General features: G+C 26.8%; 2 protein-coding genes across 2 annotated transcripts in view; one reads left to right on the top strand and one right to left on the bottom strand.

Annotated features, from left to right (window-relative positions):
- The window catches only part of LOC111684176, a 461818-nt gene that overhangs the window by 293722 nt on the left and 143699 nt on the right, over positions 1-24397 (top strand). The gene's annotated exons all lie outside the window — the stretch shown is intronic.
- On the bottom strand, positions 14654-22994 carry LOC111684107 (fez family zinc finger protein erm). The gene is made up of 2 exons (XM_023446236.2): positions 21526-22994; positions 14654-16332 (listed from the first exon to the last, which is right to left on the bottom strand). The coding sequence occupies exons 1-2, from the start codon at positions 22058-22060 to the stop codon at positions 14786-14788; spliced, it is 2082 nt and encodes a 693-aa protein (XP_023302004.1). The 5' UTR covers positions 22061-22994; the 3' UTR covers positions 14654-14785.

Below are 24397 nucleotides of genomic sequence, written 5' to 3' on the forward strand. Positions count from 1 at the left end.
ATAATATTTAGTGTTAGTTAAATATTGATTTAACTAATAATTTAGTTCACTACCCCCATCTCTGATTTTGAGTAACATCATATGACATAAAAACTATTATTTTGATAGGAATAACCAAGCACCATTTTTTGTGAGTTGGTGTTGTACAATAATTTGAATAATAATTTGAAAAATACTGTTATTAAATTTTATAATACATTTTTTTTTATTATTCATTTCTTAAATTTTATACAAATTCAATTGCAGCAGAATTTTAATATTTTGTTAAAAAAAGAGTAATTCCACAAAAAAGTTTGTAGCCTAAAGTCAACAATCAGCTAAAATAGCAAAAAACTTTGGTGTTGATGATCCATTCAGAACAAAAAATTAGGCTCCATTGATGGATTTTTGGAGTTTTTTTGGTATTTAAGTAATTTTTTAAGCTATAAATTTAACTGATCAAATTATAGAAAGGTTTTTTGGACTTGATAGAAGAAAAGAATATAATGTACAACACAGAAATTTGAGATTAATAGCTGGTATGTTTCCTGTAGTATGTTAAAGAGGGTTAAAGAAAAGGGGTACAAATTTCATTTCAATAACCAATATCGTCTAAATCACATTGAGAAAACATTTAAATTTTTAAAAAATAATACTTAAGGTATTAAAAAATCACACTACTACTACTTTCAAAAATTTATTTATGTACACAATTTTTTCACTCCTTAACTTTAATCCGATATAAAATTTAATACATACAATATTAAAATTAAACAATCCATTAAATATTGAAAAAAGAAATGAAATTGAAAAGATTCAGCATTAGGTTGATTTTTACGCTTAGATAAGTAAATGTTTATGTAGGCAATATTTTTCTATGTTTCCTTTTTACTTCACTTTATTTATGTAAAATATTTTCTAATAACAACAGAAAAAATGAAAATCGTATATATATTATATTTGAATGCAAACTAACACTGTTGCTTGTTTGGTTTTAATTTTTTATTGCTTTTAAAAATTCCAATACTTGGAGACGATAAAAAGATTTACAAAATATTCTATAATGTTATTGCGTTATTAAATAAGTATATATTTGTGTGTGTATATATATGATTAGGGCTTTTTTGTTGTTGTGCTGGGTATGGGTATGAAAAAATAAGTTAATTTGCTTAAACTTTGTTTAAAGGTCCCTTTCAAGTTATTTACCTTTTAGCTACTTTACGCATTACACATTCATACATACATTTGTGTCAGAACTCACAAATCTACACCCTGTCAGCATCTCAACGAACTCAACTAACAACTAATTGTAACTTATTAATAACTTATTCTCAATTAAAACTTAAACTTAGATACTTTTTAATAAAAATAACTGACCAATTGGATATCGGATTCCCATGCCGAATATTATTGATAAGTATAAAATTGGGTAACTAATAGGACTTTTTTTTATTTAACGAAATATATTGAATATATAGCTCGGGAAATTGTCAATAATTTTGTTGTTTATCCTCTTTGGATAGATTTTGTAAAAAAGATAATTTTAATAGCACAATTTTTAAAGAAGTTTACATTTATCAATCGAATTCCGCCATGGTTTCCCGTTAAACGATTGGACTAATATTTGACATCAATTAGTTTAAGACACTAATAAACAAAATAAAACCCATGCAAACAAAATCGATTTTACTTGGACATCTCTAATATACATATTTATAATGTTGTTATTGTATTCAGCTTATAGTCAGTCTATAAAAATTAACTATAAGTGTATTTTTCTCGTAGTCGACCACCAAATTGCTGGCAGGGTATATATTTTCACTCTATGAGACATATACAAACTGAAACATTCAACTATAACATTTGATTCTATCAATATTCAAACAACAACAAACAGTTACATCCGTTACCGATTTACTGTTGTTGTTATATAAGCTCCCCCTTTGATTTTTTATTTACAGAAATAATACACACACTCCTTTATTACTAAGAGGGAAAAAATAAATAATGTCACAAAGTGACTTCAAGTATCGGATTTGCAACCATCGCAACGCATAAACATTAAAAATATATATGTATGTATGTATGTATGTATGTATGTATGTATGTATGTATGTATGTATGTATGTATGTATATTTATTATGCGTGGTGGAATCAAAATTTTAACATGATGTAAATATTACAGATTATTATGGCAAGGAAATGAGGGCAGTAAGAGTTACGAAAATGTTTTCGCTTTTAGGTAACGTTACGTACATATGTTGCCTGTTTATTTGTATAATCAACAGTAATTCTGTTTGTAACACATCGAAATATTAGTAGTAGACCCAATGAAGCACATATAAAAATACTTTCGGATCAGAATTCTGAAATTTAGTTGTTTCTTAACATTTCGTTATTTAATTAATTTATAAAGTGTTTATGGTTTAAGTAAAATTTTGATATTAATAAATAGTGATGTATGTTTGTATGTATGTATGTATGTATGTATGTATGTATGTATGTATGTATGTATGTATGTATGTATGTATGTATGTATGTATGTATGTATCTATGTATGTATCTATGTATGTATGTATGTTTGTATGTATGTATGTAAAAAAATCTCCTTCAATGTGTTATCTTAACGTTACACTTTTCTTCTTTAAAAACTTCTTATGTATTATTATTGAAGAAAATAATTGAACCAAGTTCCATGCAAAACTTTTAACAAGAAATTTCACTACCTCTTTTAAATATCGTATTAACATCGAAATTAACCCAAAATAAAATTATATATGAATCATTTTCCCGATAATATACAGTGGTAAAATTTATAAAAACATATTACTTACTGTTGCTTTCCGTATTCAAACTTACTGATAGAATTGAAAATATTCCACTGCATGATCTCTATTATGCTATTTGTTCATTTTTTATTTTCTTGTTGCTTTATTTTTTCTTATGTCATTCTTATAATAATTTTATTATGAAAATATAATTTACAAAACTTGTATTATTTTTATTTATTTGTTACTTCGACTTCTTACAATTTTATTTTAAAGTTTATATACTTTATAACAACAAAAATATGATTTTGAAATTAGTATTTAAAAGAAATCAAACATTTTTAAAGAATCATTTTTACAAAAATTTAATTTTTTTCTTGGAAAATAAATTAATAAATGACAAAATAAAAATAATACGTATTTTGTTTTACTCTTACAATTTATTTTTACATTTTTACGGTTATTACTTAACTCTTAAAATAAGTAAAATTTACCTTCTTATTTTTTAAATAATATTTTATAGTTTGATTATTAAATATGTAATAAAACAATATTTTATTGTTTATAAAAAGTACTTCATTTGTATTATATACACAATAATGCAAGTGCATTCGTTCCTCATTTTATCTTAATGATCTACGTCAATTAAATGACATTGTTCTTCTTACAAATTTCAAAAATTGTAGTAAATAAGCACTACCATTTGCTCACACACATACAGTTTCATTTCAATATGCCCTTATGGAAGTATGTGTGTAATATGCATGATTAATTATATTATGTATATATGTATTTAAATCTATGTAAATCTTAAAATTTTTTGTGTTTTCGTTGCTTTTTAAAGCTAATAAGTTTTATTTGTTCCTAATTTATAATTCTTGTTAATTGTTTTTTTTTTTTAAGTTTTAAAAGTTGCAATAAAAATGTTATAGGTACATAATAACGTTTATACTATAGAGAGAGAAAGAGAGGGTGAAACATATTGTTTTGGAAAAAATATAAATGGATTTGTTTAATATTAGAAGTGGTATCTATATTGTGAATAAGTGTGTTTCCTTAAAGGTTAAGAGCGTTATTATGTATAAATTTAATATTAATTGTTTAGATTTTTGAATTTTTATTATTTTATATAAGGTAAATGGTTTTGTAAACTTGTTTTCTATTAGGTATATTTTGTATATTTTTACTAAAAAACGGAAACTTAAAATAAAATTAGTTAAATGTTTATAAATAATACTGCTTATTTACATTTTAAAAAATATTGCGTTATACCCTATTTACACTACCAGCTAAATCTAGTAGATTTCTAATCTTGTTTTTTGTTTAAACGGCAAAATTCATTTTAAAACAAATGTAGGTTTTGTTAAAAACAAAATAATTATTTTTAGAAATCTTATTAAACACCAAAAAATTAAGGAAAATAAAGAATATTTATTAGTATTAAATTTATAGTACATATGTAGTTTACTTTCAAAACACTTTTAATTCATTTTTTATTTTAGGAAATTTTTATACCCATAATCAAAAAAGTTGGAGGTATATAGATTTTATCATTCCGTTTGTAACACATCGAAAATATATATATTTAGAGTCCTTATTTAATTCTAATAATAATAAGTTTTATATGAGCCAATTTCTCTTTACCAAATTTTATGATGATTGATCATACTACTCATATATAGACCCGTCTTAAAAATGACATTAACGCCCATTAGTAAGTTTCTTACAAGTCAAAATCTCAAAATAATATCAACGTAATGTTTATAGAAGAACATACCATTTACTGTATACGAGGACTGTTTATTATTCGTGTTTAAAGTTATTCGAATAAAAACATAAAAAAATGTTTTATTGGGGTAGTCCACAAAATTTTAAAAATTTATCGATTATTCGAACGAATAACGAATAAAAGTTTTTTTTGAATATTTTAATAAAATATAAAAAAAATTGCCAAACAACTTCAAAATCTTAAGATATGGGTAAAAACTGGTTTGCGTACATTAATGCAATTAAACGTCAGTAACTTAGTTTAATCTCAAACTATTTTAAATTTCTCTGTAGATTTTAAAGTGGAAACTGAGGCTTTTATCATGATATACATATGTATACAATGTTTAATTAAGTAGAGAAATATGTGTGCATTTCATCAGCTACCTAACATGTTTAATACCCACCATCAAAAAAGATGGCAGGTATATTGTATTTTTCATTCCGTTTGTAACACACCGAAATATTGGGTCTTTATTAGATTCTAAAACAATTTAGCCGTCCATCCGCCTGCCTGTTGAAAACACGTTAGTACGAGCTAGAGAATTGAAATTTTTTACAAATATCTACCTTCGATTTAACATAGCACCTATATAAGGTTCCCTTCAGAAAGTGACTATAACACAGATAACTGTGTTATAAAAGTGCGGATTTGAAATGTACAAATTTATAAGAAACCAAAATGTTGTTGTAAAATATTATGACGATCGGTCAATAATCCATCCTACCTTCCATATAAGTTTCTCATCAGAAAAAACTTTAACGTACATAACTCGCTTAAAAACTAAATTCTACATAAATACTGGTTTTAGGAACTATCTGTTTCACTTATTGCAAGCATTTAAAAAAAATCGATAGAACCACTTCTAAAATAGGAAGCATACGTATACTTCTTAAATTGCAAAATATATTTTTTTTAAATTGCAAAAAACAGTAAAAAATTTGTTTCAATTATAACAGAAATTTTGATTTAGTATTCGTTCATTTCTTTGTTCAATTATTAAAATTTTATTCGAATATTCGATAAAAATAATTCGAATTATTCTTTATTGGAATTTTTTTTGTTCGAAGAAAAACAACATATTTTCCTCGATTAATCGAATAATTTTTCTTCTGCAGCGTTGTGTTTTTAGTACTATTCTTACAAGATTTTTGGGAAGATTTTGCTGAAATCTACTAATGAAGTACATATATTTAGTTTTGAAATATAGTCAAAGAACTTGATGTCGCTAAAGTGTAAATGGGGTATTATGTCCAATTCGTTGTTTTGGTATTCATATTTTAGATCTTGTTTTTTTATTATTGTTATTGATATTATTATTATTATTATTATTATTACTATTATTATTATTATTATTGTTATTATTATTGTGTTAATTGAAATTATATAAGTGTTAGCTCGAAGCTAACAGCAAAACGAATATTACCTGACTGACATCACAAAACACACTAAAAGTCGTAAAATATGTATACACAGAGGGAAAAAGAACAACGGATTATTTGTCACGGATTGATTGCTTACCACGCTCCCACGTTTGTTAACATTTAGACAACGGATGTGCACAACTAGATGTTATTGAGAAATGATAAATACTTTGGTTTCAAGTATATATTTCTTTTTCCCTTTGTATAGATACTAGTTTTTTACTTTCGAGTCTACATATACATAAGTATAATTTTAAGGCCATTTCTTGCTGAAATTAAAGATATGTCTAACATGAATAAATTTAGCTTGTATAGGTATCATTTCTTATTAACAGGGCGAGGATTTCTATGCAAATGCATGTTTGTAGTCAGCAACTCAAAATAACTTTTAACTTGTTTTCTCTTCGAATCAAGGAATTTCCTATAAAATGGCATCGATTTGTTGTTGCATATTTTGTTATAAATGCATAAATTGCATATTTTGCTTTCAATTGCATATATTTTGCATATATCCAACATTTTTATAGCAAATTTGCATATATTTTAATTTTTCTAAAACAAATTGTTTTGTTATCTTTGTATTCATATATTTTTATAACAAATTTGGTATTTAAATATTTAGAATTTTTTTAAATAAATATTAACAAATTTAGTTTTAACAACAAAAAACTAGGTTCTATGAAATACAATTTTACATAGTGTTAAAATGGGTAAAATCAAATGCAGTTAATATATCTATGTTAGCTATGAGGAAAAAAATATTTTTTAAGTATTTTAAGGTGATATAAAATAGGTGAAATAGGTGATGAAAATAAATGTTCAATATTATAGGAAAATTAACTATACCCAGTGTGCATTGCTAACCTAAAAGCAATGTAAATAAAAATACACTATACCAATGTTAATATTGATCTCAAAGTTTTCGTGCAAAATTTGAGGACTTTTGCTATAATGGTTTCCCCGAGATACGATTTTTTCTATTTTTGTTAATATGGGGATTCCCCCTAATGAAAGTCCGCTTTTTTGTACAAAATGCTCAGATGGATATAAAAGTTCTTCGTGCTAAATTTGAAGCTAGCTTTATTAGTTTCCCAGATAAACGAATATTTGTATATTTTATTCATATGGAAGGTGCAACGCCCCCATTGATAGTCCGCAAATTTATTACCTAAAATGTTTACATGGATGTTAAAGTTCTTCGTGCAAAATTTTAAAATTCTAACTCGATAGGCAAATTTTTGTATTCAATTAATATGGGCATCTCGCCCACTTGACATTTTGAAATAAATGCCTATAGTTCCTTCCATACATACAGGAAAAAACTCTGAAAATTTCAAGAAAATCGGTCCAGACGTTTAGCAATCTATAGACTTTAAGCAAACCAACAAATAATCTCAGATTCATATAGATAATTGAGGAATTAATAAAGGAAAACAATATTTAATACAAATATTGAATTTTGTAGAAAATGTACTGTAAAATATATTGTTTTGTTTAATCGGTTTATTAATGTAAATAATTCGGTTTATTCGTTATTTGAAATTTGTTCATTTAGTCGAACGATTAATCGTCAAAAACACATAATTTATAAATAATTCAAACTGTATTACTTACATCTTGTGTAATTCATGTAATTGTAAAACATGACATATCACTCATATTCTCTTATAAATTTTGATCAACATTTTGTTTATAACTGTTTTTATTTTTTTTTTAAATTAGAGTCAATTATTCGCTAGTTTTGAGCTCGTTTCATAAAACATAATTTATATGTATGTTAAGGTACGTTCAGACATTTCAAATATTTGACGAAAAAGACGTCACCAATAATTTTTGTAAATTTATTTCTGATTCTGCATGTTTTTTGTAATTGCAAATATTGTCGAAACAAATAACTAATATGTTCTGAACTGATCTCGTCAAAGATATATTATGTTTGTGTAAATAAATATATATTTAAAGGAAATCAAAATGTAGATTGTTTAGGGGTCACGTAGCTTTAATCGTAATGTGTCAATTAGGGAACTAATAATAGACATTTTAATATAATTTAACAACATTTTTTACAGGTTGTATTGAGATCGCAAGATTCCACCGAACTCTTTAAAGAAACATATGTTTCTCGTAGTATAGTAATACGAATCTTTTACATATGTATGTGTGCATGTATTACGTTTGTATATTCCATAATACTCAGTATTTAAATGGGAAAACCCAAATAAAAACGTCCAAATAACTTCAATTAAATAATTACAAAACAAATTTGTATGACTTTTTATAGTTTTTGTTTATACTTTAAATTTTTTATTAATTATTCGATGTATATATATATATATATAAATTTGTGAAATTTATTCTATTTAATTTTGTTCATTCATAATTACAACTTTTTACAATGCTTTATTCAACAATGTTTTTGTTTTTCTTTTATCAATAAATAAATATAAATAATTTCATGTTTGTATATATGTATACGTTTATTTATTATTTATCTTTCTTGTTGTTTTACTGAATAATACTACTCAACAAAGTAGTTACGATTTTGTTTAAACGTCAAACATAAATAAAATTAAAAATAAAAAGTGTATTAATAAGATGGTTAAAAATAATGAATGAAAAATAACTAATAACTTACATTTAAAAAACGTTGATGTCTCTTATGTTGTGTTTATTACATAAATATGCATGTATGTGTTTAGTACATATCTACGTATGTTCCCTTCATCATATAAAAATAATTTTCAAAATCACTTAATTTTTCATTGCAGTTCATTTTATGACATATATATATATATATATATATATATATATATATATATATATATATATATATATATATATATATATATATATATATAATATATATATATATATATATATATATATATATATATATATATATATATATATATATATATATATATATATTTTAATTTATATAATAAACAGCAGGTAAACGCAAATCAACATATTTTTTGATTGAAAACTTTTAAAAGTTAAAATTTTCTTATATGTTTAAAAAAAATATTTTGCCTAAATAAACTCAATTGTACTGTGATGAAGGGCATGTAAACAAAATGCAATTATAATGAGTTCAATATCTATTTAGGGTGTTAATGTTGCGTAGAATTTTTTATTGTAGTGAGTGCGTATGATGATAATGGTGATGGTTAATTTTATTTTATTTGATTTATTTTAATAATAGTTTTTTGTTAAAAATGTTTGCTTTTTTACACAATTGCTTAGAATTTACATGTTTATTTTAAAAAATGTTCGTTGTTTTTTATATTGCTAATAGTTAAAAGAGATTTTCGTATTTCCTTTTGAAATTTGATTGACTTATAAATACGTTTTATTGCTTTTTGATACGTTCGGCTATATTTCTCTATCATAAAACTGGTCGAAAGAGTTTTTTCTTATTATCAGTAGCAAATTTCCGATTACCAATCGATAATAAGGACATTATATTGTATAACCTAATTATTCGTTGAGTATTACTAATTGGTTTATTTTTTATGCTTAAAAGTCAGTAACAGGAAATTTCATTCTAAATTATTACTAATTTTTCGTTGTAATTATTGCTTGTTTATTTAATTGCTTTTAAATTCGTTGTCTATATTATACGTTGCAGGTTAAAAATACTTATTTGATTCGTTGTAACAATTCTTATCACATTCTAAATAATGGGCATTTTTGGATTGATCGAAACAATAAATTTCGGTGTTCATATTGACTATTTCAATTTCGATTCGTCCATTTAATCTTACTCATCTTAATAATTAAGTTTTTATTTTAAATTTTATCTGTAACCAATTATGTTCTTAAAAAAACTGTCCCGCCCAGTCAATGCCGTTCTGCCGTAGAACGCTCTTATATTCTAAGTTTTGTAATTATTTATTTTAATATTTTATTCGTTTTCAATTTTTTAATGTTATATTAAGAGTTTGACTTAATCATTATTCTAGGTACTTTTTTTAAATTTTCAATAAATAAAATAAAAAACGATTATTGTTGAATCTGACAACTAAATTAAACATTTAATTTATAGTTTGGAATTATTTGATCCATTCTTGGTCAGCTTGAAAAAGCGATTTTTAGTAAAAAAAAGCCTTGTTCACACAGAAATAGCATTTACTGCTTCGAGATTTAACTGATGTCTTCAAGAAGTTTTAATATTAGATCAGTTTTTCTCTTTTCATCATATTAAAAAAATATTATAATTAGCAATTTTTTGCAAGGTAAAATTTGGTCAAATTAAAACAAAAATTAATAATTATTCTTTGATTTACCACAAATGAAGTTTCACACCCATCTTAAAGTATATTAATCGGTTCAGAATCATTTTTTGAGTCGATTTATCTATGTAATCCAACTTCAGGTTTCAATATTTGAGATGATTTGATAAAACTGGACACAAACGTTTTGGTTTAAGGACGAAGCCTATTAAAAATGGCTAAAATCGGTTCATTATTTCACCTAGCCCCCATACAACCGTACCCCCTAATAGGGCATTTGAGCCAAAAATTATGAGAAATGTTATAATATCTCGAAATTTACACAACTTAACTTTGTGCAAGTCTGAATGTTACTGGTAATTTTGGTATGATCGGGCTTCATTTTGGTATTGATTGGGCTTCATTCAGCCCCCATAAAATGAGTTAAAAATCAATAAACAGGAATTAGGACAAAAACAACTTAATAGCTGTATTATTAAAAATAATCCACATTTTTACATTCTTGCTTGTTTAACTGTGACAAGCCTGTGCTAAAATCACTTTTTAAGTATAAATCTTAATTTTTTTCGCTTCTTTGTAGTTTTTTTGCTTGGTAACTACCTGGCAAAAACTTTCAGTACCAGGTAAGGGGTTAAAATGCTAATATTTACTTACACAATAGTTTTTTATGTCATTATTTTAACATTAATATAATAATTAGAATGTAATTAGTTCTCAATGAAATTTTTGCTGAATACTTAATCATTCAAGACTAAATAAGATGGATTCAAATGAAAGTTTTAAACGAAAACCGCTATGATGGGCTCAACGATAGCCTTGTTCGTGGGAATATACACAAATACTTCAGTATTTTCTTTCCATGAAAAATATAAAAATAATCAAATAAAACAAAATTGTGTTTTTTTTTTAATTTTTGTGTTTATAATTATTCAGTGTGTATTTTTATATATAATAATCATTTGTTTATATTTTTTGTGTGTTACTCTTAAGTCAATAACTTTTAAATTTTTAAATAAATACATGTGTGTCTATAATAATATTATTATTAATTATAAATGTATATAAATGTTTTACGCAAATTTAGTGGTTTCTATTGTATATTTTTTGTTCATTTGTAATGAATAATAATTTATGTTCATAATAATCGTAATGATAATAATAAATTTATAAATACTTTAACTATACAAGTATGCATATTGTTTTAATTGATTTTTTAATGCAATAATAAGTTTAAAAGTGCGATTAATGAAATAATACATAGTAATTTCAAAAAAAAGGTAAAATTTTGTTTTTAAAATTATACAAACTATTGTTAGTTTTCTATAAATTGATTAAAGTTTCTTATTAAAATGACAAACAAAAATGTTTGTAATTTTATTCGTTGTTTGATTTATTTATATATATTAAACGTTATATTTTAAATTTTGCAATTTCAATTTATTTACAATTTCAATATTTTTTAGATCTAATTGTTATTTTATTTACACTTGTGTTTTTAAAGAGTATTGAAATAATTGCTTTTAAATTAACCTTAGGGAGTAATTTGTATAATAAATTTTGGTAATTATTAAAAACTTCTTATAATTTTTGCATTTAGAATTATAAACAATTCGTTAAATTGTTGTATAACTTTTATTTGAGTATTGCTTTGGTACTTTAGCCGAGTTTTATTTTAATATATTTAAGGAGTTTAAGCCTAGTTTAAATAAACTTAAATTAATTATTAGTTTTGGTTATCCTGGCTGTATGTACGGAGAGAAACTTTCAAAAAAATCTCCTAATCCTATTTTAAATTAGTTTTTATGGTTTTAAAATGTGTTTGAGATCCTCCTTAAAAGCTGATTTTTAGTAAAAATTATAATATCCTCTTGGTAATAATATTAAGAGCTTTTCCATAAATAAAACCATAAAGGCATTTACGCTAGGGGTTCTAGTGACTAGAAAACACTCGACTATTCCTGTAAAATCTCAAAGGACTTCCCTAAAAAATATTTTAATTGCTATTGACATGACTAAGAGAGGATGAAGGCAGTAAAAAACATTTTAATTTTAGAATTATACGTTTAAAATACTGTGCTTAAGTAAAGAATGTCACTCAGAATACCTAACGTTTTCACCTTAAGGTTTCTAGTCAGGCTTGCATTTATATTCTTCAATTTGAAGGATAGATTTGGGGCCGGATATTTGCCTAAAAACTATTTTTAAAAACTAAATTATATTTACTTTTAACAAAGTCAAAAAACTTTGTTTATTTTTTACACATTTAATTGACACAATTTTGTACAAGAACATAAATTATAGAGAGAGTCAAAACTGTTTAGAGAGAGTGTAAGAAAGTTAACACTTTTAAGACTGTGCTTGTGTTTCCTCTTTCGCAGTTTTAATTAAAAGTTAAATCTTACTTCTAAATTTTTTATTTTGTTAAAAAAATTAAACTAGAATTATGTATACTAAAATAAACAAAAAAGGATTTTGATAGAAATAGATCAATAGATAACAGAAATAGATAGAATGATAAAAGATGAGAAGGAAATTACAAAAAAAAAATAAATTTATCTAGGAGTAAATTTTAGAATTGATATATACAAGAAAAACAATATTATAATTTATTATTTTAAATGTTTGTTTTTTTATTTTCGTCAAAATTTTATTATATTGTAGCCAAAATTGTTGGATTTTATTAATATTTATTTATTGCACCCTTATCCCACTGTGTGGCCGCCATTTTTTACTAAAAAAACATTGGTTCCACCTAATTGAACTAGTAAATGATTTTTGTTGTTTTGTTTAAAATTGAAATGAAATTGAAACTTAAATAAATAGTAAATAAATAATAAATTAATAAATAAAGAGAAAAACATTAAAGCCCATAAAAAGAAAGGAAATGAAATAGTAGATAGAATTTGAAAGGTAGTGAATAAATAGAAATGTTGGAAAATTTTTTATTGACCGAGCTTTCAAACGATGAATAGTAATATACTAAATACGGGGAAATATATATGAGTCAAAGCTTTCATATTTTTTAGCTTATTGCCTACATCATATTTCAAAAAACGTTGTTCCTCGGGACACTCTATTGTATATTAATATAATTATACAGTCTTTTGAAAGTAAACTAAAATTTAGAAATAAATAGATTTATGTGAGATCAAAAAATTAAGACTAGAGTTAATTTAAATTAAGACTATTTATTAAAACAGACTTGCAAAATGTAATGAAATAGAAGAAGTGTAAATATTAGTTAGAGAACAGAAAAGATGAATAAAGAAAGACGATAACGAAAATACGACGGTCATAAATTTAAAGATTTATAAAACTAGACAACAGCATTATTTTAAGACTAGAAATTACATTAGTTATTTAATCTTAAATTTAACTTGGAATGTTTAACGAGAAGTTTTGGAGCGTATTTATAATTGTTAAAAAAACTACTGCTGTTCCACAGCGACTACTAATTTTGTATCTATTTGTATCGTTTTAAAATTTTGGTTTCAAAAACTGGGTTTATATTTGGTTTAAAATTATAATTGACTAGTTATATACACGAGAGATAACATAAGTATCTGTATGTATACTGACGTAAAATGAAACTCAAACTTAAATTAAGAAAAAGATTCTAATAATTGTAATGTTTGTTTTTTTTTATAAATGACACAAGTAATTGACTGAATTGTTTATTGCTGATATTTCGCTATATTTAAATTATACATTGTATTAGAAATTATTGCTTTTGGGGGTGTTTTATAGGTCTTCGATGATTTTTGTTCTTTTCTAACTTTAAATGCTTAACTTTTATTTTTTAATATTGCTATATTAAGAGTAATTTTTTTTTGGTTTTTTAGACTTATGGCCTAATTCGTTGTTTGAGAAACATTTGCTTTTCGTTGACTTAATATTTCAGATTTTCACAATTTCAATATTCGTTGTTTTAATTTTTAAGAACACTTTTCTTGTTGCTGGAGAGAAAAAGGTTTTCTTAAGATTTTTATGTAGAATGAAATGTGAAATAGAGTATTGATGTACTTAAAAGTAAGATGAGATTGATGATAATTAAATTGACAATGAGGGTGAATAAAGAGTTGTTTGGTGAGTGAATGTAATGACTAGATACACTATAAATAAAGATTGCTTTCAAATCGTTAGAGATTTTAAAAGATTGCTTTTTACGAGTCTTTTTTTATGAGATTGCTTTTCCTTGATTTAAGAGCTTCAAATGGCTCTTAAGTTTGTGAGTTTTGCTTAAAATGAAATGGACGTATTATGATGTCTTGTGTTATTAAATGTGTTACAAATTATAAACTAATTTTTAATTAAATAATTAATTAAATTAGTATTTAATAAGTGTAGAACTAAATTTTCTTCATTAATATTTAACTAAAACTATAAGTATATAAAAATTAATATATGGAATGAATGTTTGTATTTTTTTGTCTATATAAATATTGTCCTTTTTTCAATAATAAATTATTACTAATTTTTGTTAAACAAAATCGTAACTTTTTTTCATGTTTTTTTTTAATTGAATGATTCTTAATACTTTCTTAATATTTTTCATTAGATTAGACTTTCTTTTAAAACTACTTACAATATGTTTGTTGTTGGATTTATGTTTAACCTGCAAACGTGGCCTCTACTTTAACTACGGCCGCAGCTGGTACTGGCTGGGGAATGTGACTTATTTTAAAACCATTTTGTGCTTGTTGTGAGTAACTAGGAATATTGTAGTCCTCAGTGGGAGTAGGAGATGTCATGCCACCACTATCACTGGTACTATCGAATTGCATGTCTGCCTCATCCTTAAGACAGGCCGATTCCAAATGCTTATTGAGGTACGATTTCAATGCGAAAGATTTATGGCAGCGTTTACATTCGAAATTCTTGTCTATCGAATGTGTTTGCATATGAGCTCTTAAATTGGAACGATCCGCAAAGGCTTTTCCACAATGAGCACAACCGTAGGGTTTCTCACCCGTATGCGACCTTAAATGACCTTGCAATAACCAGGGACGCGAAAACAATTTGCCACATACACCACAACTGTGGGAAAGTTTGTGCGTTAGAACATGCATGGCTAAGGCTGGCATCGACACGTAAGCTTTGCCACAGGTATGACACTTTTTGGCGGACTGTGAGTCTAATGAACGATGTGTTTGCTTGTGGCGCGATAGATTGCTTGACGTGGCATATTGTTTGCCACATTCACTACAGGTATATTTTGCCTTTTGTTGTTCTTGCTGCAATACAGCCTGCGGATCTGTAATGTTTTTGCGTTTTGATCGACCATCACTTACAAAAAATGCCTCATAAGTGTAGGCTACAGTTTTTACAGAGGCACCAGCAGAATTTTTAGGAAACTGATTGGTTGTGTTATTGTTTTCATTTTGTACACTGCCACCCGGCGAACTGGGTTGCCTTTCACTATCGGAGTTACTTTGTAAACTGTGCATGGAAGAATTAGAGCGGGGTCGATGCTCATTAGCCACACTAGCCGCCAAAGCCAAATCTGCTATGGAGGGTGTATTAGTGGCTACCGAGAGTGTTACATCCTGAGGCAGATGATGATGTTGTTGCTGCTGCTGTTGCAACTGAATAGCATGGGTTATATGATGCAAGGGATGTAAAGGCTGGTGAGTTAAATGATGTTGAGCTGATGGCTGTTGTTGCAGCTGATGTGGCTGTGTGGGTGGGTGAAATGCAGTAGATGCGCTAAGATCCAATATAGCATGAGCTGCATGTAAATCTTCCTCTGCCGGTTGTCGTAAACGCAAGCGTTCATTTGTTGGTCTATCATCCAGCGAATATGGTCGATAGATATCTTTTTTTTTAGGAGGCAATGACAATGCGGCCCCCGTACTTGTATAGCACTTGCGCGACTCGGTACTACTTGCATCGATGTCATCGTTAAAGGACATTTCGGTTTTAATGCGTATTATGGGCGGACTTAAACGTTCACTCGGCGAAGATAGACTGCTGCTGCGTGTTGAGGGCGACGATGAAGGTGAAGACGTGTTTGATGGCGGAGGCGTTTGATAGTTGTAAGTGTGAGCGGGGACGTGTTGTTGATGTAAATTTGAGGTGCTTGTTATGACGGTAACTTCGTTTTCCAAACGAGGCAGGTACGCGGTATAATGTAGAGGCGAAATATCATGATTATAACCTAAAAATAAAAAAGGAAAAATTGAATATTAAAAAAATACAAATCGAACGATTATATTTAATAATCTCTATCTCAAAAACACAACATTTTCTAGGTCAATATATTAAAGATTTTATAATTAGTTTTAAATTATATTCAATAGTCTCAAAAAATCGCAATATCTTTAACATTTTCTAATTAGTTTTTAAATGTTTGCATTATCTACTAATAATATTAACTACTAATAATATCTATTAATAATATTATCTACTAACAATTTCATACAATCAACAAATATACAGTTTTTCTTAGAAATATTAAATATTTTATTTTGATTTTATGCAATTTGACGGCAGAAAAGAAAACAATTTCTTAAAAAACATGAAAATATGATATTCGGTCCAAAATCAACTAAAAATAGAATTTTTTCGTTGAAGTTTATATTACGGATTTTTAGTTGTTGCTGAATATTTTTCTATAAAAATTAATATCGGAGTTGGCGACTGCTGTGTATAGTTCCTCGATATATTATTAATGCCAGACATTTGTAAACAAGCACATACATAACTATTTGACTGACTGAAACCCAAGAACCAACAAGTACGAACGGTTTTGAATTAGCAGCATGAAGTTTATTTTTCCTAGTTTTATACTCACAAAAGTAAAAGTGGCCAAACATGTGATACCCTACACCATTAGTATATTTTAAAAATTATTTGTTTTTAATAAAGAAACTTTTATGTTATATTATGAATTATAACATTAATTCAAATTATTTAAGCAATTATTTATAAAAGAAGCTATTTTCTAAATAAGGCTCTATGTAGGGGATAGATGAATTATTGGCCCCATTAGATTTGGGAAAAGGATATATTTTCAAATAAATGTGGAATTTCATTGCTATACTAATGGTTATAAGTTAATTTTGGACGTTTAGGACATTTTTTAAACGGTGGTTTGTATGGGAGAGTCAAATAGGGCCGATCATTACGAAAATCTGCAGTGTCAGTTATACTAATATATAACATATTTGTGCTAATTTTTGAAGAGATAGTGGTATATTTGATGTAATTATGGCATAAAATTTTCGGGCTTGGTGAAATAATGGACCGATTTCAACCAACCGATTTCCCTGTGCAAAAAGCATGTTTGATCCGAATTTAATCAAATTATCTTGGAAATTGCGGCCTGTACCTTCCGCACAAGGTTTACATGGACAACAATGTAAACCTTGTGGTGCTGAGTCTATCGGTATACTTATACTTGTAGGACCAATATTTTTCGTGTGTTACAAACATAAGCACAAACGAACACTCTTCCCACTATAGTGGTGTAGGGAGAAATACTGTAACAAGGAATTTTGTAAAATATACATAATATAACACAGCATTATAAATGCAAAAGCAAGAGACAAAATAAAAATATAATACAAATACCCACGCGGTAATAAGGGGGAGCCGGAAACTGAACAATATTTTCTAAAGGGGCTTGCTGCACATAACTCACTTTAGCAGCAACGAAACAAAGCATAAGAAATCGAAACATATAAAATGTCGCATTGCAGTTGTACTACATACAAAAAATACTGTGGCAACACACGGTTGGAGACTAAGCCAGTAAAATACTAAAGTTTGTCTAAAAACTCCTTAAATGTAAAATTGGTTACACAAATGTCTCTCGATACTTGTTTTTTTTTTTTTTTTTTGTTCTTATTATAGCTGTTGTTGTTATTCTTTTTTACACAAACCTAACTTTTGTCATGAAACTTTTAACGGATGCAAAGACAAAATTCCTTTCCTCAATGTGTCAATGCGTATTTCTAGTCTAAGTCTCATTATACATATTTACTTGTAAATTGGTACTTTATTTAATTTTTTGGGTTCTAATGTTTGATGTTAGTTAGGATTCCTCTTTTATTTATTTTGTGGTTTAGTAGAATAAGTAGTATAACGATGAAGTTAGTGATGTCTTTGACCATAAAAATTTGTAAATTTTAAGGTCAAAATATTAATGTCTGGCACTATGATTAAGAGGTGCAACTGATACCAGAATAATAATAATAATAAAAATTAAAAAATAGAATAGAAAGTAATAATAACCTAGGTAATTGTTTACAATTTACTACAAGTATTAACATCCTAAATAATATAATCACAAAAAAATATATTTTTTTCTTAAGTTTAGTGTCGACAAAACTCTTATCTCCTTCTGATTTGTTTTTATTTCATTGTCATATAAGTCGTTGCTTTAATTAAGTACTTGCATCACGAAAGGGTTTTTATAAAAATTTATGCCTGTGACATGTGTCACATTCTAGGTCATATTAATTTTTTCCCATCCCATATACCAACATTTTTTGCGAGAAATTAAATAGTTTTTGCGAGAACAGTATGGTGGTTGAAAGAAAACAAATTTTTAAAGATTAAAAATTATACTTTTATGTTGTTGTTAGCATTAAAAGAAATATTTTGTTTAAAATTTATGACTTTAAGAGTGTGCTATATTGTGTCTACTATAGTATTTTCATGTATGCATATCCGTTGATTCTTAACCAATAAAAAAATTATTTAAACTTAATTCAAATTAAGTGTTTCAATATTATTTGCCTGCTGTTAGTAATACTCAGCATAAGTATTAAAAATTAATCTTAAATGACTTTTGATTAAATATCTTTTATATTTTTTCTACCTAAATACTTAAGTTTTTATTTAAATAATAAACAGAAAGAAGAATGAATCGTTTGAAAACCTTGGGGTCTTTCAACACAACATTTAAAAATATAATAGTGAATTGAAAAAATAATTGTATGTAAAAAATCATTTAAGTATGTATACATACAATACATATTTACTTAGAAAATTCTATATGTAAATACAAATGTTAATGTACAAGTATTCACGTGATGTTGCCATACACATCACATGAAAAGGAATATATATATATATACATATGTATGCACGTACTTATGTATCTACATGTATGTACGTGTAGCAATAAGAAACAATGCTAAGAAAATTAAATAAATCTACGGATGTAATAAGAACACAAAAATAAATACAAGTGAAATGCGAAAGAGTTGACGACGAAATCAACGACAAGTTAGACTGTGTAGTATTCAGTTAAAACAACTAACATAGAATCTTCGTACATTCATTCGAGCATAACAGACGTAACAACGTAATACAGCACTTGAAATGCAAACACCCAAGTCGAGCTGGCTGGCTGGAAGTTGTTTGGTCCTTATACTAGAATTTTTAATAAAAAAAGTCTGCTTCTACAAATACAACCCCTCTAGTGACGAAAAATTCGCACACATACACATGTTTAACGTCTGTGGAAGCAACATGCTGACAACGCATTACATCGTGCTTTCTGTTGTTTTTTTCCTTTATTTCCTGTTAAAAAAATAGGTTTGTAAGTACATGTTTGTGTCAGTTGTTTGTATATCCTATTAACAGTTGATTTGTTTGCGACGGTATTATTACGCTTAAATTCACTAAAGTTTTCCCTTTTTAGCCTTTTCCACCACATAGAGGAAGATTTTTGTTTATGAATCCTTTGTAAGGGTTAGAGTGGCTCTTGTCGTTTCCATGTCGTTTTAGTCAAAGCCATTGACTAAATTGAAATCATATTTTTTCGTTTTTCACCCAAAAAATATAGATTGCCTTTAAATTTTGAGAGAAAACTTTATTTAAACAACTATGTATGTTAAAAACCTTTAGAGGACTTTTTAGGAAATAAATTTTAAATGCCTAGAAGGTTCAAACAACTAAATATAAGAAATCTACCTCTACATATGTTGCAGAAATTAAAATTTGGTTTCTAAAATGTTAAAATCGGAAACGGAAATGCGTGTTTTTCTATGACAGTAAAAAAAGCAGTTGATCAGAATGAAGATAAAGTCAAACAATAAAACGCGACATCGACATATATGGAAATCAATCTTAGAAGAAAGGAATAAAATGATTCAAAACAAAAATTATTTAATTATGTTTCAAAGTCAAAGTATAAACACAATTGTAATGTATGTTTTTACATTACATGTTTATTTTGTTCCAATGAACAAAATATCAATAAATGTAACTTTAATCATGTGTATTTTTTTCTAGTGAAAAAGTTGGGCTAAAAACTTTCTTTTAAATTTTTTCAAGCTTAATGACTTTCTCTGTACAATTTTTAGGTAATTTAAATAGATCCTTTTTATGGTTATATATTTAGTGGTTTCTGTTGGTTCGTACTCAAGAGTCCTTTTTCCTGTTAATGACTTTAAGTTGAATGTTAGTATTTATTAGTGTATTTGTGTTAGTTTAAGAGGTTATATTTGTGTTAGAGGTTGCCTAGTTTCTAAATATACACGCAAACACACATAATATATATTGTTTAATTTTAATGTTGGTTACACTTTCAAGACAATAGCTGTTTCTTTTCTGCTTATGTTCGTTTTTAACCTAAGGCCATTTCAATGTAATTAACTTGGCCATAGAAAAAATCGCCCTAATATTATTACTGCTGCTACTATTTTTATTATTATTGTTATTATTATTAATATTTGTTTTTAACGTAAAACCTATCGCACACAGTCATTAATATGAATTATTGATTTTAGAAATTTATACTAATAATTATCATTAATAATAAAAAAACCGGTATACATAGGATTTAACAGGCGAAAAATGAAAACTTTTAAATATTTAATTTTGAATACATACAAGTTTATAAAAGTACATACAAATATTTATATCCGTATATGTATTTATTTTTTTTTTTTAATAAAAATTACATGTTGTTAAAAATAAACCATTGAAATCAATAAAAACATTTTGGATAAAACAATTAACATAAAATATTTTGCATATAAAAAGTAAGATTTACGTATTCAAAGCTTTACAAAGTTTAAAATTTATTTTAAATTTAGATAAAAAGCGTTCCCAATAAAGCTATGTTTACAGCTATGTTCCCAATGAGTACATTTTTTATTTTCATCCATTTAAACATGGTTTAGAAAAAATCCTAATATTGGTTATAAGATGGAAAAGAGTATACAAACTTACTGCCTTATATTTATTCTTAAGATGTAATATATTTGAAATAACTTTGTTATTGGTCACTAATAAACATTTGGGTAATTATCAAAAATATCAAATTTTAACCTTTGCCCTTGTATTACATTTCCTAAACTAGTAAAATTATTTGTTGGAAGAAGTGTAAACTCACCATTATATAAATTAGTGGTACCACGTGTAGCTGCTTCCGGTGAATGTGGAGGAGGACTAGGAGCTGTAGCTCCAGCCGTTGGAGATGAGGGACCCCAACACGTTGCTGTAGCAGACGATTTTGATGACGACGAAGTGGTTGCTGATGATGATGAGGATGTCGTCATTGATAATGTGGAGGGAGTTGGAGCAGTAGATGTTGTATTATTTGTAGCGGTTTGCGAATTTGACAATTTTAAATCACTTGATTTAATAATAACCGTAGCAGAAGCAGAAGTAGTTGGAGTTGCTGTTGTATTCACTAAAACATTATCACCAACAACATCGATTTCTTCATCTTCGTCGATGGTAGATCGACGAGATTTTGTTTCAATATCCTTCTTTGGTATTAACTGTATGCTTAGTTCCGGTGTCGAGGAACTAGGTGAAGATAATGTTACTTGTGTGGATGCAGCTGATGAATTATTGGTTTTATCCTCGGACCTGTCGGGCCATGGATAGGCCTTCCATTTCTTTGCCATTAAACAGCGTGGCATTTTCTTTTAGTACTTTGTATATTTTGAAATAAAATTAAGAAGGAAACGGAAGATTTTCTTGTTTTTTTTTTTTTTTTTTTGTAATATCGGAGTTTATAGGAGATTAGGGAAAATAAGTTTAAGTTTTTAAATTTCCGCACGAGCAAAAGTTTTTTATTACAGATAAATAATATTTATAATGAAGTAATAAAATAATGTAGTTAATTCATTAGGCAGATTAATATTTTTGTTTTGTTGATTATTATTGTTGTTGACTTTTGTTGGTAACTTAATGCAGATGTAGTTTTATATATTTTCGTTGTAGAGATTTTGTTATAAAAAAAAAAGTTAAGGGCTCGTCGAAATCTATTTTTATGTTTATGACTTTTAAGTTTTCATTTTCTTGGGTTTTGTTTGTTATTTGTATATATTTTTAGGGGTTATTATAGTTTTTCACTTTAAAATAAAATAGTTTCTTTAAAAACAAAATTGTGTCTTATTGTGTTGCCACTGAAATGCATTGCAACATTATTGATTTTTATAGTTTTCTTTTATCGTTTATTTTTTCGAGGTTTTATTCTTTCAGATTTGTTTGTAGTGTCTCCGGAAGTAAATTTATAATTGCTTTAGTTTAATAACAATATTTTTAAATTTTATACAAAAAATCGACACTGTTAAACAAGGCCGGAATATTTTGTTAAACTTTTATTTTTCGATTACACTTTTTTGTATTAAATATTTTTTAATTCAATTTGTTTTTGAGAATTAAAAAAAAGATGAATTTGTAACGTAGTTAAAAATTTAAAAGTTGTGAATTGTGGAAATAGAAAGTAAAGTTAGTTGTATTGTATGATTGAGTGTTAAAGGTGAAAAAAGTTTAAACTTAAGGATCCGTTCAAAGAGAATATTATATAAGAAAGAGAGTATAGAAATGCGAACCGAACGTAAGCAACCCTTGGAGGTTAATGAAAACACCAACGGTTACTGTCAGCCCTTATATAGTCCTCTGACAAAGACAGCCATACATCAGCTATTCTAGCCATACAACAACTGGAACTGAAACACGTGAAAGCTATAGGAACACATTGATAAACTGTTTCTCTTGTTGGCTGTTTTCTTGTTGGCGAGTGTTTCAAAACTACCCTTATTACTGTTGCTCAGAAAAATTTCAGGGCGAATTCGTAAACAAAACACAAGCAAAGAAACTTATAACGAATTGTTGAATGAGACTCGTACTACGAGGGTATATTGATGGGACCATTTCACAGACTCTCTGTTTTGTTCATAACTCGTGCTACACACAACAGACAGACTGTTGCTGCATTTGATAAACAATAACGTAATGTTAGAAATTTGTTGCTGCTGTTTTTTTTGCTTTGTCTCATTGTCTGACAAAAAGACATGTGCGGTGAGTACGGAAATAAATGCTATAAGTCCTGTCATTTTTTGAGAATAAAACCAACAAGGAATTGAATCACATGTTGATGGAACATTTGTGGGATATAATTTTTTTGTTAGTTTGAAAAAGGAAACAAAACCATAAAAGCAACAAACAGGAAATATCCAAGACATACATTTACATTAAAAATTTTAGTATTTATATTAATTAATTTCGCTGGTTATTTAGTTATTAACATCAAGATAATGTACCGATTTGTACCATTAAAAAATCGTTTTTCATGTTCCACATCCCATGTTGTACCTTTTCCTATAATTTCCCCTCTTATCCTTAATTACAGACAGTGAAACATGTAACAAGTTACATCGACCATTCTAAATTACTTTCCACTTTATTATAGCATTTCATACCACATTACTCCACCATACCCCCGTGTTTTCAGCAGAATGAAACCGAATGAGATTTGAAACACTTAAAGTAATGTCCTTTTAAAACCCTTTAGGGAATAATGTAACACTTGAGATTCCTTAACAATTGTATACTAAGCAATTAAATTTTAGCCTATGGCCATAAACAAACTCCCTCATCGTCTCTCTCCTAATGCCAACACTTTTTAAAATGTATATTGTTTGTACATGTCCCTCTAAGAAAATTAAAAATTTTCTATTTCAGCCAAAACTTTAAGAAAAACTGTTGCATGTGTTGTTTTTTTTTTTTCTCTAATCATCCTGTGAGTGTGTGTTTGTTATATTTGTGTGCTGTAGTAGAATTTGCTATATTATTCATAATTTGTTGATTTTATATCTGAAACATGCAACATTTAAATTAAATGAATTTGTTTGTATTTTTATTACACAGTATGCCAGTTGGTTTTATCCTTTTTTTCTGCGTTATCAGACTAAAAGAAAAATATTAGAGAGGGAGAAAAAATATGAACTTTAAGTGTCATGATTTTATTA

This window comes from Lucilia cuprina, chromosome 5, assembly GCF_022045245.1.
Source record: "Lucilia cuprina isolate Lc7/37 chromosome 5, ASM2204524v1, whole genome shotgun sequence".
Taxonomy (NCBI): Eukaryota; Metazoa; Arthropoda; class Insecta; order Diptera; family Calliphoridae; genus Lucilia; species Lucilia cuprina.

Bases quoted from the DNA above. Each gene is read 5' to 3' on its own strand.
- LOC111684107 (XM_023446236.2), bottom strand. From the start codon at position 22,060: ATGCCACGCTGTTTAATGGCAAAGAAATGGAAGGCCTATCCATGGCCC. The intron at 16,333-21,525 runs GTGAGTTTACAC...TTTTATTTTTAG, and splicing joins TACCACTAATTTATATAATG to GTTATAATCATGATATTTCG.